The sequence below is a fragment of the Elgaria multicarinata genome, chromosome 5, assembly GCF_023053635.1.
Source record: "Elgaria multicarinata webbii isolate HBS135686 ecotype San Diego chromosome 5, rElgMul1.1.pri, whole genome shotgun sequence".
In the NCBI taxonomy this organism is placed as follows: domain Eukaryota; kingdom Metazoa; phylum Chordata; class Lepidosauria; order Squamata; family Anguidae; genus Elgaria; species Elgaria multicarinata.
This window is the reverse complement of record NC_086175.1, coordinates 106,386,074-106,406,650: the sequence shown is the minus strand read 5'-3', so window position 1 is coordinate 106,406,650 and position 20,577 is coordinate 106,386,074. Positions and strand designations below refer to the sequence as shown.

The 20,577-nt window shown below is 41.6% G+C and overlaps 1 protein-coding gene across 1 annotated transcript; it reads left to right on the top strand.

Annotated features, from left to right (window-relative positions):
• Positions 1 to 8,115: 8,115 nt before the first annotated feature.
• On the top strand, positions 8,116 to 13,449 carry RFXAP (regulatory factor X associated protein). Its single transcript, XM_063127655.1, has 3 exons — positions 8,116 to 8,842; positions 10,790 to 10,897; positions 12,054 to 13,449. The coding sequence occupies exons 1-3, from the start codon at positions 8,303 to 8,305 to the stop codon at positions 12,162 to 12,164; spliced, it is 759 nt and encodes a 252-aa protein (XP_062983725.1). The 5' UTR covers positions 8,116 to 8,302; the 3' UTR covers positions 12,165 to 13,449.
• Positions 13,450 to 20,577: the final 7,128 nt, after the last annotated feature.

Genomic DNA, 20,577 nt, shown 5'->3' with positions numbered 1-20,577 from the left:
TCTGTCGGCTGTCGCCACCCCTAGCTCCCCCAAGGTCAAGTCTGTCACCTTCAGAATATCATCCATCCATCTTGCCCTTGGTCGGCCCCTCTTCCTTTTGCCTTCCACTTTCCCTAGCATCAGCCTCTTCTCCAGGGTATCCTGTCTTCTCATTATGTGGCCAAAGTACTTCAGTTTTGCCTTTAATACCATTCCCTCAAGTGAGCAGTCTGGCTTTATTTCCTGGAGTATGGACTGGTTTGATCAGTCAATAGTTCAATAGTGGAACCTAGTAAATAAGTGACTGAAACCAATATGCTTTGAACCTTGTAACCATACACATTTGAACTGAGGAAACCAATAAGCTTATGTACACGCACTTACTTGAGTAAATAAATTCCAATTATATTTACAACCAACTGGTGTGGTCTGTGGAGGTGTCTGAGGAGAAAACAATAAATGGTAGCAGGGGAATGGGAAACTGAGGGCCAGGTTGCTGGGCTGTGGAGCTGTGGGGCCTGAAGAATAGGCGAGACAGGAACAGCTGCAGTAGACCTAAACACTCAAACATGTCATTACCACGGGGGTGGGTTGAAGTGGTCCTGGGTGCTAGTGGCTTGGACAGTCCTGTCAGTTGCTTGTAGGTGTCTCAGGTGAAGTTGAGATGACACAGGGGGGCAGGGCATCACAGGCACCCCTTCCATTCCTTTGAAAATGCTACACAGAATGTTGGGGGGCCCTGCTGAAAGGGGTGAGCTGTAGTGTGGGTGGAGAGCGGGGATTCCTTCAAATCAGGCAGAGGCATCTTTTGTGAATGGGGCTCTTCCATTCACAGAAGATAGATCCTGGATTCAACCTATTATGAGTCTGCCTAGGGAATTTTGTACTGCAACACTAATGTGTTCTCTAAGGTACAGGGTGTGTATGTGGTGGGGGATGATGACTTTCTAAAGGAATCCTAAATAATGACTATCCCCACACCATACTATACCTAAGGCTTAGTATGTCTCACTTAAATACATTCATCTACCTCTGCCTCCATTTTTCTGCCCTTGCTCTGTGTCAAGTTTTAGGAAATAGAAACCAAATGCACAGTTACAAGATGGGGGATACTTGGCTCAGCAATACTACAAATGAGAAGATTCTTGGAATTGTTGTAGATTGCAAGCTGAATATGAACCAACAGTGCGATATGGCTGCAAGAAAGGCAAATGCTATTTTGGGCTGCATTAATAGAAATATAGCTTCCAAATCACGTGAGGTACTGGTTCCTCTCTATTCGGCCCTGGTTAAGCCTCATCTAGAGTATTGCATCCAGTTCTGGGCTCCACAATTCAAGAAGGACGCAGACAAGCTGGAGCGTGTTCAGAGGAGGGCAACCAAGATGATCAGGGGTCTGGAAACAAAGCCCTATGAAGAGAGACTGAAACAACTGGGCATGTTTAGCCTGGAGAAGAGAAGATTGAGGGGAGACATGATAGCACTCTTCAAATACTTAAAAGGTTGTCACACAGAGGAGGACCAGGACACGAAATAACAGGCTCAAGTTAAAGGAAGCCAGATTCCAGCTGGACATCAGGAAAAACTTCCTGACTGTTAGAGCAGTACAACAATGAAATCAGTTACCTAGGGAGGTTGTGGGCTCTCCCACACTAGAGGCATTCAAGAGGCAGCTGGACAATCACCTGTCAGGGATGCTTTAGGGTGGATTCCCGCATTGAGCAGGGGGTTGGACTCGATGGCCTTGTAGGCCCCTTCCAACTCTGCTATTCTATGATTCTATGATTTAGATGTACATTGATGGTGCTATATAAATAAATAAATAAATAAATAAATAAATATAATAATAATAATAATAATAATAATAATAATAATAATAATAATAATAATAATGTAAGCCCCTTGTACTTTGTAAGGTACCATGCACAGTGATGGTGCTGCATAAATGAAGAATAATGACATTTTAAAAGCTGCTCTCTCCCTTGCTAACATAGAACTCTATCCATATAAAATCATATGAATGTCATTTTCTGTGTTGTAAGAACTTAGAGCAAAGGGTCACATAGGCAAGAGAAAACAACAAGGGAGTCTGCTGTTTTTGCCACACAGACTAACACAACTACCTCTCTGGATACAGGTAAGGGATGCTCCTTTACCTTTTGCTGTACTAAGATCAAAGTGCCCAGCTGGTTCTAAATTGGCCCATGCCAGATTCCACATCTTTGCTCAACAGCTTATTAGATATTTTACACTAAAACAGATGGAGGACAAATTACCTTGTCATGATCTCATTTTCAGAAGTGGCTGAATTTTAAAGGCTGTGACAATGTGTAGATATCTTGTCTGTTATACACAGTTACGAAACCCAGATTTCATAACAGGAGTGTCTTCTTTCCCTTTCTAAAATGGGCTATGTAAAAACAAGGTTCCAGTGCCCCCAAGCTAGGTTCTGCTGCTGTGACGTAATGATCCTCTGACTTGTTTTAAAGCAAAGAATAAATAAAAACAAAACGTGAAATTCCAATGAACAGAGGCGATATCTCCTACGCTAAACGAAATATTTCATGTTATGCCCTCCTTGCCCCCAAATTCCTGCTGTGGATGTTATGATTGGGAAAGTTCCATTGATATGACTGGGCTGTTGCTTAGGCACTGAGAGCAATGGGATAGCATGCACCAAAGTATCTTTTCAGCTGCAATTATTCCAGCTAAAAAAAGAAGTCATGAAACAGTACTATTGTGTTGAAACCCCAGCTTTACACTTAGAGCCAAAATGAGCAGATGGAAGCAATTTTAGTAACAATTGTACATCTTTGATGTGTGCTTCCACAGCATCCCTCCCAACCCCACCAATGCTACAAATTAGCTTCTTACTGCTTTCACCACCCCCATCTAATTGTGTAGAGCATTTAAAGGACAGTTGCCCTGATGAGGATTCAGCCAGCCAATCCGCAAGGAACCCTGAACAGCAATAGGACTGTAACCCCAGTTTCAGGATGATGGGAGCATTGCTTATTTCACAGCTAATCATTCCTTCACATTTCTGAGATGCAGCTTAGATATCAGACCCATTTATATATGGAAGCTGAGTAGGTGGCATTAGGTCATGAGGGGCAACATTGAGAACATTGGCAATGTTAAGGATTGAACCTGTGATTTCTACAAGCAAGGTATATATTCTACTGTTGCTCTATGCAAACCTTCCTATATTTCAGACTGATGGTTGATGCTCAGAGAATCATGGTTTACTTTAAGGGCACCTCTTGGGTTCATTATAGACATGTAACTTGGACCAGGTCTTCCCTTTTCTCACACTTACACTATACCAGTTAAATGTTAAGTGGAAAGAATAACATAAGGAGTTGTATCCAATGTTAGTCTAAACTGAAGTCCCATTCTTTTCAATGGGCCTACTATAAGTAGAACTAGCATTGGAGACAAAATCTTCAACATACATGGTATACAACCTGTAAATCAGGGATGGCCAGGAGAGAAATCTCCAAATGTTTTGGACTTCAACTCCCAGAAGTCCCTGCCAGCATGGCCAATGATCATAAATACTGGTAGTTGAAGTCCAAAAAATCTGGAGAATACTTTCTGCTCATCATTGCTGTAGAAAATTTGCATTGCTCTGACTGAAGGAAACAAAGAATGTGATCCATCTAATCCAAACAAAAACTTCAATGTGAGGTAGAACTGTGGAATGTTATGTTAAGGTGCATTCCGATGTTTCAAAGGCCATGATTTGAAGGTTCATTCTTAATTTACTGAATAGGAAGGGTATCTAGTGCCAATCTTTATGGTTTTCAGCTGGAGACCACTTTCCAAGGAGCTTTAAACACCTGGCACAAAAGCTGAGATACATGCTGGGACCACTTACTGGCTGCTATTCTTAGTTTCTGAGTTTGGAAGAACTCGCCTTCAGCAATCACAATTTCTTGTTTGAGAGAAAATTCTTTCATGAGACTGCCAAGTAGTAGTTTAATTAGAAAGATCAAGTATAATCTCATTGACATTCATGAAGCGATTTCATGATACTAAAATGATGATAGTAGTTTGTTGCTTTCTTTACAGATTGGGAGTGCATAAAACATGGCACCACTGGAATGGATTATGATTGCTGATGGAATTTTTTTTTTCAGAGTAGTAGGCAGATTTACACTGTTTTGGTGTGTAATCAGGATGCATGTTTATATTTTATACATGTTATGGTGAATTTTTAAGGAGAGAGAGCAAATAAAATCCAGGTGCCTGGGGTAAAGTAGCAGAAATGAGAATCCTACTGCAAAATGTTGAGATTTTAGACACAATGTGCACAAATGAAAACAACTGTTCAAGACTTGGTTAACACATAATGACAATGCAGAGTATGGGTTATTGAATCCCGGGCTGTTGTTATGTCCAAACGTGGAAGTATGGATTAAGTATGGGTTGTTAACTATGAACAACTCAAGAAGAGAAGCCATGGTTTGTTCATGGGTTGTTTTAACTGGATTGACATTACATGTGAAACCAGAACCATGGATTGTTCTTGGGTTGTTTCACCAGGCTACAGAGGTGGTAGGCAAGAGTAGTAAAAAAACAAACATCCAGCTGCTCTACATGCCAGTACTGCAGTGCTGCAAGGCATCTAGGATACAGAAAGGGTGCAGGCAAAGGAAGGGGGAAACAAACAACCCAGAAACTGAAAAAACAACTGGCACTTTGTGCAAACATCTGGCAGACAAATCATGGGTAAATTCTGAGTAAGGCAACAACCTGTACAAACCAGGTCACTGTGTTGTTTCAAAGACCAGTTAAGCAAGATGTGAAGGAATATATGAAATTGTTCCATCTGGTGATAAAGCTGGGATGAGGGACTCAGAAGTGGGGCTATTAAAGCTGGTCAAAGGAGGACGCATTTATCATTAAAGCAATGGGGTGGGGAAATGGGAGACCATGGCAATTATGTCCTGCATTCACATTGACCTTGTTTTAGACAAAAGGTCTGTACTACCTAAAGACAGATCTTGGGGTGTTCAGTACCCCAGTTCTAACAGGGAGCCCCACCATGAGGCAGAGTGTGGCAACTGCTTCAGGAGGCAGATTTAAGGCACAAAATTATCAGTTAATTAATAGTAACAATTTGGATTTTATTCATTAGGTGCCAATGTGTTGAGATGACTAAACATTTGAAAGTAAGAACCCGTTGGTTTGAATGGAACCTACTTCTACATGCAAGGGTATTGGGACTGCACCCTAAAGCAACTAGCAAAGGATAAGTTCCCATAGGCCCGTTCAGACAACACGCTAAACCATGCTGCTTAACCACAAAATGGTTAATGGAATGCATTGCATTCTGTTAACCATTTTGTGGTTAAGCAGCATGGTTTAGCGTGTTGTCTGAATGGGGCCATACTCAGGTAGAAACTAGATTTTACACTTGAGTCACATATAACATTAGGGCACCGGTCCGTTCTTCATTACAAGGCATCCTCACCTGCTTAATCCTTCCCCTGCAAGTGGCTCTCCCCTCTCTCCACCATGTTCCAGATCCAAGTTTGCAAAGTAAACACAAATCCAGAACACTGGTGAAAGAAGCAGCTGGATGAGGTGAAGTTTCAGGAGAAGAGAGACTGGCAGGGTGTGACAAATCTGTCCTTAACACAGAATTTCTGTATTTAGCTGGCCCTAAATTACCATGTAACCACTTCCACTGAACTTTCTCCATCGCTAAGAGTCATCCTGGACTGGTAGGTTTAACTGAATCCTGATTATAGACACATAGATATTACTTTTCAGGAACTCCCTGCCCTGATTTGGACAATCAAATATCTATGTTTAGCAAACTACAGGTTGTTGTGAGTGCACCTGACAAATTGGTTCCTGCTCGCTCACCCACTTCCACTTTCTGAAAAACCCAGGAATGCCACTTCCTGGGTTGTTTCCAAAAGCAGAAGTGGTAAGCAGGTAGGCCGCAAAACTCGCTCTTGTGGGTCTCTGCTAATTTTGCATAGAATGAGGCCACCTACTGTATAATCACCACCTTAATGTGGTGCCTGAATTTCACATAATAAAATGAAAGAATTATTAAGGTTTTGCAATTTCATTGTAAGCAAATTCAAAGCCTTGTTAGTACACTGACTCTTATTTAATAATAGGGCCAGAATTAAAACCATAAGAAGACTGAGGATTTTGTGAAATATAATTTTAATTAAGCATGCATTTAATTAGGTATGCCTTGACTCTGCAACAGATTGGGCTGTAGAAATGTTCTCAATACTATGCACGTTGTGTTTTATCACTTCTTCACATATCTTTTGAAGCAGAATTTTAAACACTCCAATACTCATCTTGATGTGTTTTGTTTGCATTTTATACTAGCTCATTTTTATGTAGCAAATGGCATTTTGCCACTCTTGCTCAGTATTCTGTCTTTATGTTGACTGACAAGTTACTATCCCTCATCTCAGGTTCTAGATGGAGTTGCATGCCCCCCTCCCCGGAAGGATCAGGTGTGCAGTTTGGAGGTGCTCCTGTATCCAACATTGTCACTAAGGACCCAAATAGGCTTATAGCTCCATCCCACGAGCATTTTACTGCATGCTCATTACTGAGCACTCACGAATTACTCACATGACATTGTCTGCCTCTCGCCCGTCTTCCGCCCCTTCTGGCCATTATTGTGCCCCCCAAAACCCCTCATTAAGTCTGGTTGCTGCTCTCTCCAACCGGACTGAATGGGGCTAATTACTTCTGGTTTTCAGGAAGCGACGTGGGAGTGGCAACAGAAGAAGTGACGGGGAGCTGTGTATTTGACTAGATGTGACGAAGCTTTTAGTGGCTTGGAACACCTTTTTATCAACTTCAGAAGTTTTATTTATTTCAAAAATTCTTGGTCGCCTTTCAGGTCAGAAATTTCCCCAAGGCATCTTACAGCAATAAAATACACAAAAACAGTTAAAATATTAAAAGCAGTAAAAACATAAACACAATCAAATAGCAGTAAAAACAACAATAAAAGCCAACAATAAAACCAGCAGCAACAACAATGGCAATAGCAGCAATGACAGCAGTCATATCAAGAGAAGGCCACTGTAAAATAATACATTTTCAAGGCTTCCTTAAAAAATGCAGCAGCATGGCGTTCTCCATTTATACTCTTTCGCGCCGGGGTCCATGCTCTAGTAACCCCAAACTTGGATCCTGTAATGTGTTATACATGAGCCCTTGAAAATGGCTTGGAAACTCTTCACTGATAGTGCTAGATGGAGGCACATTACATCAATTCTTAAACAATTACAGTGGCTGCTTACCAAGTCCAGTTCAAGATGCTGGCTGTTACCTTTCAAATCTTAAATAATTTCACCTTTCAAATCCTAAATAATTTCTGACCCAACCTGCCCATGCATTAAGATTTTCAGGAGACCCTCCTGCAGGTATTATTAATGGTGGGAGAAATACAATATGCGCGTACAAAAAGGAGGGCCTGTTCTGTGGTGGTTCCGCCTGGACTTTAGAATACCTACCCTAGGGACATAGGATTAGGGCAGACTTTTTTCATTTATGCGCCAAATTAATATGTTCCGATTTGCCCAGACATTTCAAACTTCAAATGTTTTTTTGGATTTTGTTTGTTCCCTGCTTGAATAGTATTGATGCCTCATTTTGTCATTATAGTTGTCTTTATAATTTCGTGTACACTGCCCTGTGATCCCTTGTGGGTGAAGAGTGGTTTATAAATTAAGATAATAATAAAAAATAAGTTTATTGATGAGATGCCCAGCAGCAAAACTCGTCCAAATTTAACTGCGTTTCCTTCCACCGTCTCACCGGCGCACGTCACGTTTGCGTTAGCAACGCAGAATAAACTCGCGCTCGAGCCTTTCGGGAAGGGACCGGGGCGGCCCGAAGCCTCCCAGCCAGCTCTCAACGTGCCTTTGAGCCCGACGTGTTGACAACAGGCGCGCTCATACGCGAGTCAATACGGTAGCGCTCGCGCACTTGCGTGCGTTGGTTTTTGAACACGCGCGACGCCAGGCTTCTACCGGCCGCCGCCTTTGCGCTTGTGCAATCGCTGAGTTTCCGGTGGAGGAGGCGGGGCGGAGGCTGCGTGCGCCCGCCCGCCTTTGCGCCTGCGTAGTAGCTGCCAACCTGTCACCGCTCGCGCCGCCGCCGCCGCCGCGGCCCGTTTGTCGTTGCTGTGGCAGCCGGTGCCTCGAGAGGCCTGGCTGCGAGGCTTTCGGTTGTCGGGACGGAGACTCCGGGGAATACCAGCGGCAGCTCCGCCGCTTTATCCTCCTCCCCTTCCCCATCCCCGCCGCAGTCGCTCACGCTGCTGGTGATGCAGCCCTGCGGCGGGGACGGGGAGGCGGTGGGCGCCATGCTGCAGCCTCAGGTGGTCCAGCCCGCGCAGGCGGCCTCGGAGGCGCCCTCGGCTCAGGGCGGCCTCATGCTCTTCTACGAGCTAGGCCCCGCGGGCGAGGCGGAAGGCGACGGCGACGTCGGCGAGAGCGCGGGCAGCCCCGGCGGCGGCCTGGAAGACCTGGACGACGAGGACGAGAGCGGCGCCCAGTCCGGAGGTGGGAGCGGCGGCGGCGGGTGCAAGAGCTGCACGTACCAGGGCTGCAGCGAGACCACCACGCAAGTGGCGAAGCAGCGCAAGCCTTGGATGTGCAAGCGGCACCGGAACAAGATGTACAAGGATAAGTACAAGCGCAAGAAGAGCGATCAGGCCCTGGGAGGCGGCAGCGGCAGCGGCAGCAGCGGCAACAACAGCGCCGGAGGAGCGGGCGGAGGAGGGGGCTCCGGTTCTGCCGCAGCTGGCTCCGGCGCCGCGCCGTCTGGAGCTCCCGGCGTCCCGGGAGGCAGCGGACGCGTTGAGGTGAGTAGAAAAGAAGCGGTAAAGAGCACCGGTGCCCAACTGGCCATTCTCAGGACGACCCAGTAGCCAAAGTTTCCTGGGTGCAATCCCATGCAAGTTTGAACAGGGGGATGGCCGGGGGTGAGATCCTACAACTCCCAGCATTTCACAGCCAGGGAATGCTGGGAGTTGTAGGATCTCCCCACCCCCGCCGGTCTAAACTTGCATAGAAATGCGCCTTTAAAAACCCCCAAAATATAATGTGATAGCCTAATATAAAACTTTTATACAAAAATGGTAACATAATATAAAGTCATACAAAAATATAAACCTTTTTTTAATAATAATAATAATAATAATGAGCAGTAAAAATCCCAGGACCATTATAAAACGTTATATTTATTTAATTAATTAATTTATATACCGCCCCATAGCCGAAGCGCCCTTTATATGTTGTCAAATGCCTGGGAGCAGAGGAAAATTTTAACCTGGTGCTGGAAAGATGACAACTGTGGTGCCAGGCAGGTCTCACTGGGCTAAATGTTCCACAGTTGGGGGGCGGGAGGTGGGGTAAGAAGGACCCTTCCTTGCTGCCATCCTTCATCAGAGGAGGCACTTATAGCGTACAGGTAGATTGATGACAGTAGGCCAGTATAAACTGGGAGAGATGCTTGGTCAGGCAATGCAGTCTGGAGTTCTGATCCTTTATAACTCAAAATAGTGCCTTGAATTGGGCTCAGAAATGTACAGGCAGCCAATGCAAGCAGGCCAGAATTGGTGTAATAAGCTCAGACCTTCTGGTTTGAGCTATCAGTTTGGCTGCTGAATTTTGCACAAGCTGCAGCTTCCGAAATACATTCAAAGGCAGCCCTGCATAGAGCACATTCAGTAATTGAACTTGGAGCTTACCAGAGTATAGACTTCTGAAGTCAGGTTAGCCCTGGCCAGATAGGGGCATAGCTTGCCCAGCAAATGAAGCTGGTACAAGGCACTCTGTGCCACTGAGGCCACCTGAACCTCAAGTGACAAAGATGACAAGAACATACATTTCCATAGTTGGAAATTTTTTTTGGCGAAGCGTAACTTAAGTGCATATGAAGCTTACTGGGGTTTATTTATGTTGTGTTGGGGCATTGGAAAAGATGCCTCATACTAATTAAAGCCTGCTGCTTTCTCTTATAAGATATATTGTCCAATATATCTTATAAGATATATTCACATTTTTTCACTTCACATTTTTGCGGCAAACATTATTGCAACAGCTATGACTCTCTTTGCTGTGGTACACACACAAGTTATGGAGGGGAGCCATACAACTCCACATGCTTGGGAGCACAAACAATGGGAACCACAGTCCATTTGAGGAGCTATCCTACAGATTCATAAGGATGCAGCTCATAGTCTGGATCCTTCTTTGCTTTCTACAGTAACTTCTAGGATTAGGTGACAAATTAGTTGTCCTCTTCACATATGACTTTTTGAACTCTGATTTCCGCTACAGTGTCAGTATCTCTTTGTTTTAACCTTTTGCAAAAAGAAAACATCAACTCTGGTCAGATTGTGAAACTAAACTATAGGCTAAGGATAGCAAATTTGGAGGGATTTGTGTAAATGAAATAATATTAAGTTGCTGAAATGTTTTGGGTATGTTTAGGCCAAGTACAGCTGCAGTCTTTTCTTTGCTAAAAATAGACGTGTGGTATTTTAAAAAATAAGTTGTTTATAGTTTCTCAAAAGCACTTCTGCCCTACAAAATAAAACTGGTTTGGAATGGGTATGAAACCAGCTTGTCATGGCTCCCCTGAATGAAAGTTGGGCATTTTGTGAGGCTGCTCAGAACTGTTTATCAGGGATCCCTATTAGAGATTCTGATTTCTGTCACTGCTGATTAAATTGTTGTAATGAGGCTTCCCCCCCCCTTTCTAATTAAACAAGTAGTGTATTTTTTCATCTTTGCTTTGTGCTTAGGATTGCACTGAAAGTTCCGTTTCTGTATCAAAACAAAGAACAGGGAACATTGGAGATCGGCCAGCAAAACCTACACTTTTGGAACAAGTGTTAAATCAGAAAAGACTGGTGAGTGCTTTGAGCCTTTGAAGGAGAGAGCCTGAACTAGGAACTGTTGCTACTTGATGATTTATTATAGAAATAATTTCTTGTTTTGTAAAACAAAACTAAATAAGATTTTTCATTTGTATGGTTTAAACATCAGGAATTAGTGTTAACCCCACTACTGTCTCTACAAGATTGCTGAGTGGTGCGTATTTTCCTTGCAATTTTTTATTTTGCCATACTTAGTGCTTTTAAAAAAAGTGTGTGTGTACAATCATGTGCACCTTCTGAAGTTACTTTTATGTACCACTTACACATTTGTTTTTTAAATATAAGTGTAAATAAATCTATTAAATAATGACATAATATGTACTGTTGTAGTACATGTCGGAGGAAAGGTATTTGGTTATATGCCCTCAGTCAATAAACACAATACATCTAGTAATGCTGTAGAAGAATGCTCTGTTCAAATTCAAAGATTCAGATTTCAGATGTTAAGATCAGAGTGAGCAGTATGCAATCTCTGAAGTACTTGTTGGGGAGTTTGTAAAATGTTCAGAGTACCACTTGCTCTTAATATTCTTAAAGGTTCTAACCATCATAAGATGTGAAAATCTATAAGGCAAAACTTTAAAGATGGGAAAGTAGGAAATAAGTAAAGGGGGAAAACAAAAATATAAAGGATAGGGATCTTTCTATGCAATATTATCAAAGGTCTGCCTTAAGATTAATGGAAGCTGTGTTATGCGTCATAAGGGACCTTTTGTAGCCATAATGTACAATCCTGCCTCTCTGCCATATAAGAGCTGTACAGCAGTACTTCCAACTATGCATAACATGGTGAGCATATTTCCCTTTAGGATATCTAGCATACCCCGCTTTTCAGTACCCACATGTGGAACTTAAATGTAGCCCCTGGGGATGTTGAATGCATCAAAAGGAAGAGCAGAGAGCCTGAACGTTGGGTGCCTGGTTAGGTGTGCTGCATGTTCATCTCATCTACAAATCTTATTTATTTATTTAAAACATTTGTATCCCGCCCTATATCATTAGGATCTCAGGGCGGCGAACAGTTGGGTTGTATGGTGTGGCTATAAAAACCCATTCCTTGCATGCCCTGTACTCTATGGATTGGCAAGGTTGTAGCCAGTGATTACCTTGGTGTCTTTTGTCTTTCTAGTCACTTCTGAGAAGTCCTGAAGTTGTACACTTCCTTCAAAAACGACAGCAACTGCTAAGTCAACAGGCTTTGGAGCAAAAACAGCAGCAGTTTTCAGGAGCACCTGTGTAAAGATGGCATATTTTGAAAGGCCCTCAGCTTTGTTTCATGTCAACAATATTGGATCACGGAAAGACTTGGTAACAGAAACAACTGAAGTGCTATTCCTCCAGGACTGTGAAACTTGGAGGATTTTTGTTTTGTTTTTGCAGAAATGGCATTCGGGTTTTATTTATTTGAAATTGTTTCTATTAGGTTTATGAATCCTTCCTCCATTGAAGTCTTCCATTGTTTTTTTGGGAAGCTATCTTGAACTTTTTGAGGGACAGAGTTAAATTAATACAGCCTTCCCCAACCTGATACCCTCCAGATATTTTGGATTTCAACTCCCATCAGCCCCAGCCAACATGGCCATTGATCAGTGATCCTGGGAGGTGACATAAAAACCATTTGGAGGGTACCAGGTTAGGGAAAGCTGAATTAATAGATCAAATAGTAATTGGTTTAATTGCTTAATTTTTTTGCTATGTGAAAAGTTTTAATATCTTGCATAAAGTTATTCTTTAATGACAGTCATTGAAGAAAGCAATACTTACTTTCTATGGAAGTTTTAAATAGTAAACTTTGAGCCAATCCAGTAGCCTATGTTGCTCAGGGATGTAGGAGGGGAGAGTACTCGGCTTACAGCTTTGTGGGAGAAGCTCAGCAAGGTTTGGCCCGCTGTTCAAACACTGGTGTTAGATTTACCCCTCAGGCCAATCTAGTTGATCGGTTTCTATATTGCATTATAAAATAATGTGTCCCAGGTCGGTATTAATTTTGTACGTATTTTGTAATCATGGTTAAATATTTAGTGTGGGTATTTCAGTATATTACTGGCATGGTTCATTAAGAGGCATCTGAGCATATTTATATTAATTTTATATTTTAATGACTTATTTGTACTAATAGTTCATACAAGGATATAAGGTATCATTTTTGTATCTTTGTAATTTTCAAGCTATTTCTGGAAGTTTAGGATTTTTTTAACCTTGGAAAATGCATCATTTAAGTTAACTTTTGTACATCAGATTCTTTAAACATTTCTCAATTGTACATATTGAGTTGGATCCAGACTTAGTCATACTTAGACTATAGAAGTATGACTAAGTCTGGTTCCAACCCATTGTATATAATTGGTGTCTTGTTCTGTCTTACTATAATCCTGGCTAGCTGTGGATAAGCAGAAATAACTCTTGTTGTAATATTTTGCTGCCCTTTATAGGGAAAATTCTAAGCTGTGCTAAGAAATGCAGATTTAAAAATATACATGGTGCTTGTCTGTTCTTTAATATGTAAATTAAATGTTTACAATTTGTGCAACATTTTTCAATTCTGCATGAAGAGAATAGTTAAATACAACTGTTGTTTACAGCAGCCTTCGACTTCCCTGCTGTATCACATTCACTATATAAATGGGACACATAACTGAGTCTGTCCTCCTGTGTGATAAAGAATAAGTGAAGCTTTCCACATTTTACAAAGCTGTATTCATTCCTGTAAAACTCTGGTTCCAGTTCCCTTAGATGTCCCAGTGGGCACATTCGGATGACACAGTCAACTATGTGTTAATAGTCAACTCCACAGATGACTATTTAGGAGGTACTCCCCATACAACATGATAATACTAATCCGTGGAGTTGACTGTTAACACATACTTGACTACTGTCCACCCCCACCCACCCCTCTGCCCTCCCCACCGAATAGCGGTGCTGGTTTCCATGAGAATCCACCTTCGTGTTGGGTCCCCCCACTGTCAGGTCCTGACACAAAAGGGGATACTCATGGGACATGCCGTCCCTGGGTGAGGCGCCGTGATTGGTGGCACCCCACATGTTCCCAGGCACATGCACATCCCATCCCTGGGTAGGGCGTTGAGAACGGGGAGAGTGGGGTACAAGTATCTCCCCTGCCACTTCCCGGGACGTCTGACACATGCCTATAGATCCTTGCTGGGCAAGAGCAGCAGGGGTTTCTGTCGCTCTTGCCTTGTGACTCTGTAGGCATGTGAAATAGTCAACAGAGCCCGCCAATGACACGATAATCAACAGTTATGCAGATAGCCAATTCTGCACACCGTTGATTATTTGCATTGGTTATTTCATGGAAATAACCAATGGTACTGTGGAAAAGGCTTGCGAGATGACACAATAGTCAACTATCGACTATTTAAGCAACAGATTATTGTCGTCCGAACCCAGTCAATGTGTGTGTCTTAACTGGTCAAAACTGGCAGTTCGTACTCTGCAGTCATGTCATGCAAGATTAGCTGCCCCCTCACTAATAATAAATTTCCTCTACTGAGTGGGAATTGCTGTGCACACACCTCTTGCCAGACTCCAACAGGTAATGAGGTGTCAGACTTGTAATGGAAGCTACTTTGGAGCTAATAGGCTAAGCAAAGCAGCTTGAAGAAAAATAAATTTTGTCAAGGAGTTATCTGGAAACGTGAAGGTGAAAATTAAGAGGCCTATTTGATCTGAAAACAGGCAAGTATAGAGGTAATCATGAGATTCAGTTTGCTTTTGTGAGTCAGTATCCAATAGCATATTTAGAGTGATGCTTGGTACAAAGATGGGGACAGGATTAAAATGCATACCTCTTAAAGATGTATTGAACACTCCCTACCTATAGTGATGTGCTTTGCTCCAGAGATGTATATGTGCTTCAAGCATGCATGACTTACTTGTGTGGATGGTTCTCCATTTCAAAAAAACATTTGTACAAAGGAATTAATGGTCAGTTCATTGTGTGCAGGGAGCCTCTATGAGCACATTAAAGTCTCTGTGCCTGTAATAATGCTGGGAGAGGGCAATCGCTACCCTCACTGCTAAACTACTTGTTAAAGTAGAAACAGATGAAAAGCTAGGAACGGTTTATGCAGGTCAAGGAAAAAATTTAATGAAGACAGCATGAACTGACTTAGGGCCAAACTACATGTTGCCTTAAAATATGCTTTTTGAAAAGCCAGCTACTTGGTTTTTAAGCTGCTGTACCTGACCGATCTGGAAAATTCCCCAAAGAGTAGCTGCGTTCAGGCAACACAATAGTCAACAGTGGGGTAATAATCAACTTGATAGTTGTTTATCTAGGGGGTACGCAACATGACAATCAACTGTGGTGTGGATTAGGATAAGTGCTGAGTTGACTGTTAGTCCATGCTGCGTTGACTCACTCATCCCCTGCGTTATCTCCCCACTCAGTCCTCGCACTAGTATCCCATCAGCTATTGCTGCTGAAAATCTGCCCTGCCAGCTGGACTAGAGCAGCAGCTGCCACTTTGACCACTCTTAACCTGAAACTCTGTGGCTGACAAAATAACCAATGGTGGCCGAGGAAATAACCATGGTGCCCTCCAAACATTATAACCAACAGTGGTTCAAATAGCCAAAACTGCACAGTGTTGGTTCTTTTGGCTAAATAACCAACCATTGGTTAAAAAACATCTTCCACACAACTTAACCCAAGGTGGGTTAAATAATCAACTGTTGACTATTTAAACCACCATTGGTTATCGTGTTGTCTGGAGCCCTTGACTGGTTACTGTAGGCAATGAAAAGTTGTTCAGATTAATTCTCACCAGTTTGCTACCTCAGAGATGGTTGGCAAAGCAAATATGTAACTAGATCCTAATTCTGTTTCTATTTGAAAACAAGGTGTTTGACCTGTTTAGATCAGGAGTGCAGCACCTCGGACTGAGAGCCAAATCCGGCCTTCATGGTGTCCTAATCTGCCCCCCTGGGGTTTCCTAGAAGGTCACATATTACTTCACTGACAACCAATTTGGTGGTTTCCTGGCTTTTGTGCAATTTCCCCCCATTCTAAAGGTTTGAAATGTCTCTCCTAAGGCTTAATTACTGGCAGAAAAAGCTTTTAAGTTAAAATGCGCTGGCATTTTAGTGTCACACCTTTTGCCTTTGGCCCCTGCCCACCACTGGAATGAGTTCCCTGAGAGCATCTCCTAAATGGAATTCAGCCCTGTCTCAGAGTGTTTCTGTACCCGATAATGTTATTGAAATTTATTATCCAGCTCAATACCACCTTATTTCAAATTCACTAGAAACAGTCAAGTGTTCATAAGGTTTTAAATTGTGTTTGATCCAGCAAGAAACCTGTTTATTCCAGTTGTCTACATTTGAAAACTAGTTTTAAATTTTGATTATTTTTTAGAGATCCATGGACAGCTTTCCATTATAATGTGCCAAAGCCATTATAAATGCTTCAAACAACTAAAATTGAAACTACTACAAACCAAATGGGATTATTAAACCAAAAATGATTTCTTACATGAGACTTTTGAGTGGAGAAATACTAAATATTTCACATTCTCTGTGTGACAGTCAGATAACACATTTTTTTTTACTCAACCAGTCGAGTTGGCTTATGATGACAGCAAGAGTGAATTATTTGCCACAAATGACTAACCTATTACTTTCTCTACATGAATGTCATAAATTGTCTGCTGTATTGTCCTAGAGCAATATTTTCACATACAGCAGTCAAGCAACATTTGCAGGCATTAGTGTTAGTGCTTCAGCTATGAAAGAAGCTGAAATGAGCAGCATAGTTCTACTAACGGTCCACTGATCAACAGTGACAGGGCATAAGCAGATTTTCACTATAGTTCTTGGTCTTCTCTTTAAACCCATTTTTGTACTTCCAAAGTGGCATTTGAGTTGATCTGTTTGGAGCAGCTCCTGCATTGTACGTGGTATGTTACTGCTTCTCCAACAAACTAAACATCTGTCTAGAAATTTGCCAACTATAGAAAAGCAAAGAAAAGCAAAACGAATACTTATTTATGGAGTAACTTTATTAGCAGGAAAGACAAGACATTATCACTGTTACAACAGGGTACGGGTAATTCCAGCCAAAGAAATTTGTTTGTTTATGGCGGCATCTCAAATTTATTAACAGGTTAGTCTTCAGACACCAAGCTACAGCTAACATAAAAATCTTTGTTTCTCAACTAATCTAGTTGCTTTATGGAAACAGCAAGACTAGGTGGCAGAGTTTCAGTGCCTGCTGCAGATTTTAAGAGCGGCTTCAAATTCTTTGATTAAAAGAAGTACCATTTGACAATCTCCTGAGGCAAAGATACTAGTGACATGGTATACAGTCATCTTTATTAAACCATCTGCAATGTGCTAACACCTCCAACAAGGAACAAAACATTTCCTGTAGCAGCTTTGCTCACTGTTATAGTGAGGAAAGAAGATATAGAAAGAAGTGTATAAGGAAGTGATTTTTAGATTCCTTTATTTTCTAATTGCTGTCTATTTCCTGTTCAACTTGGCTATGACAAGAACTGTACAAAGCCACATGCATAGATGGGGTGTTAGTATGCTTTAAGATTCACCCAAAAATTGATTATATCTCAAGATTAAATAGTAGTATGCACTCAGACTCAACACTACTAAGTATACTAGAGAACATCAAAGCATACCTTACAAAGTATTTATTACAATTCATTATTCATAGCCAGAATGAAGAGAATCTGTCTGATAATATTACCTATATATGTTTTTAAAATATTGATGCTGAGTGAATGAAGTTCTACTTACAAGGGAAATGTCTGCTACAGATAGCCAGCCGCTATAAACTTATTTGACAATGCAAAGGGCAAGCGTTTGAACAAACATCTATGGAATTTAGATGAATTTATTTACACTTTTAATCTCATTCAAGGAACAGATACATCAGGGTGGGCAAGAAAAATTCTGCACATTAAAAGTATTTATAAATAGTTGTCTAGATTTATACTGATATTAAGAGGCGCACCACTAGTACCACAAGACAGATTAACAGTGATTCAGACAATGTTTGAAGGAGTAACGGTCTGTTTACATTTGGATGGGTCTATGTATAAAGCACAGTTGCAGTTGCTGCACCATTAAGGTCATTAAACATTGTGGCAGCCTTTAGTTTATTTCAGAGTCACTACAGGAAAGAGAATGCGTGACCAGGCAGAGTCTTACCTACTCCCTTACTTCAGGAATAGCTACGCAAGAATGACCTTTTCCTTGACTCCATGCTTAGGGACAAAAGCTAGAGAAGTGTCTATTTTGCTTTAAGAACAAGAGAATGATCCAGTTCATACAATTAAACAACCCATGATTTGTTAATCATGGGTTGTTTGAGAGTGAATGAGCTCCAACTGCTCGCCCACGTCTGCTTTGTTAAACAACCCAGGATCATTCCTGGCTTGTGCTGTGATGTCCAAACTAGGAACTGTGGGTTGTTGACTGAGTTTTAAAAGGTTTAGACTCTGGGTTATTTCTCCCTCAACAACCTTGTTCCAGGTTTCTACGTCACATAGCACAAACCAATGGGGTGTTCCTGGGTTACTTACTGAAGAAGCAGGTGAGCAGTCAGGAGCCTGCACGCTACATTTTATGTGCTCCAAAACCAGCCATGGTTAATGAACCATGGGTTGTTTGATCAGGTCAATGATTGAAGAAAAACCTGCAACATCTTTTTGACCTAACACCATTTTAAAATGCATAATGATAAATCAATGTTGTTGTTTTTGTCATTCTATTGAAGGCAGCTTTGCAGATTCTCAAACCACAATTTCCCTCTGAGATATCAACTCTAATGACTATTTGTTTCAGGCTGTAATCCTATGTCCATTTACCTGGGAGTATATCCCATTTAATAGGACTTACTTTTGAGTATATGTGTACTCCCTGGTGTGTTTCTGGAGGCAGGATAAAACTTTCTTGTTCCAGCTGGCCTTTGGGGAGTAGTCTGCACCTCTATTTATGTGTTGTTTATATACTGGATTTTTTTTAAAAAAAAAAGTTATTCGTATTTTTAATGTTTTAAAATGTTTTAATATTGTAGTATGTTTATTTTTTTTTATTTTTTTTATTTTTTTGTATATCTCTACCTGTATGTTTTAATTTGTAAAACCATCTTGAGTCCCAGTATTGGGGGGAAAGGCAGGATATAAATAAATAAAATAATGATAACGAATGTGATTACACTGTCATTGTTAGAGATGGGCCCTTTCATAGAAACTCTTCTTTTTATCCCATTAACAAAATTCCACTCAAGACTACTGTAATGGGATGGACTGAGAGAAAGTGCTTGAAGAACAGAGGCTATTCCCAGCCTTGATTCAAACTTGGTACCATATGAATGTAAGAGCCATGCTGGATCAGACCAAGGATCCATCTCATCCAGGATTCCATTCACACAACGGTCAACCAGCTGCCCATGGGCAACCCACAAGCAGGACATGAGTTGAACAACACCCTCCCAGCAAATGTTGTACAGAGTCTCTAATACTCAAGGTAGCATAGATCCATAAGGAGGCATAGCCATTGATAGCCTTATCCTCCACGAATTTGTCTAACCCCTTTTTAAAGCCATCCAAATTGGTGGTCATCACTACATCTTGTGGTAGCGAATTCCAAAGTTCCAGAGAATCTGTCCTGAATCTCTCACCAATCAGCTTCATGAAATGACCCCAGGTTCTAGTATGATATTGGCAGTTTTATTTTCAACTCTTTTTCTAATTATTCCTAACGTGGACTTTGCCTTTTTCACAGCAGCTGCACAATGGATTGAAATTGTCATCAAGCTGCCCACCACAACCCCAAAATCTCTTAGGGCGAGTTTAGACAATCACAGTGAGGGAAGCAATCATTGTGGTTGTTCCCCTTGTCTCACACACGCAAACACCATTTACATTATTCCATGCTTTGCACGGGTTGGCACGTTGTCTGAACCCAGCATGTGACGTGGTGTGTGTGTCATACCCACTCTTCAACTATTACTGCATGTCATGGATTGTAGGGTGGATATGATTCCTGCCATGTGCCAGGTTAAGACATGGCAAACTGCACTGCAGTGTGGGGAGTAATGCACATAGCAGGTGTGGATGACACAGACAGGGCAGCCATTATTTTATTTATTGTATTTTTATACCGCCCAATAGCTGAAGCTCTCTGGGCTTATGGTTGCTTTTCTCACTGCACTCATCCGAACCCAGTCTTAGTCTATGACATCTACCTCAGAGCCCATCAACGCATCTGTGAAGTTGGGATTCCCCCCACCCCAACATAGATCACTTTACACTTGCTTACATTGAACCATATTTGCTATTTTGTTGCCCGTTCTTCCAGTTTGGAGAGATCTTTTTGGAGCTTCTAGTATTCCCTTTTTCTTTTAACCACCTAAATAATTTGGTGTCATCATACTGCTCACTCCCAATTCCAGATCATTTATGAACAAGTTGAAAAGTTTTGGTGCTGATACAAGTTCTTGTGGCACCCCACTATTTAAATTCTCCCATTAATAGAATGTACCATTTATTCCTACTCCCTGATTTTTGTTCTTTAACCAGTTACTAATCTATAAGAGGGCCTCTCATCTTATTCCATGACTGCTAAGTTTATTCAGGAGTCTTTCATGAGGGACTTTGTCAAACACCTTTTGG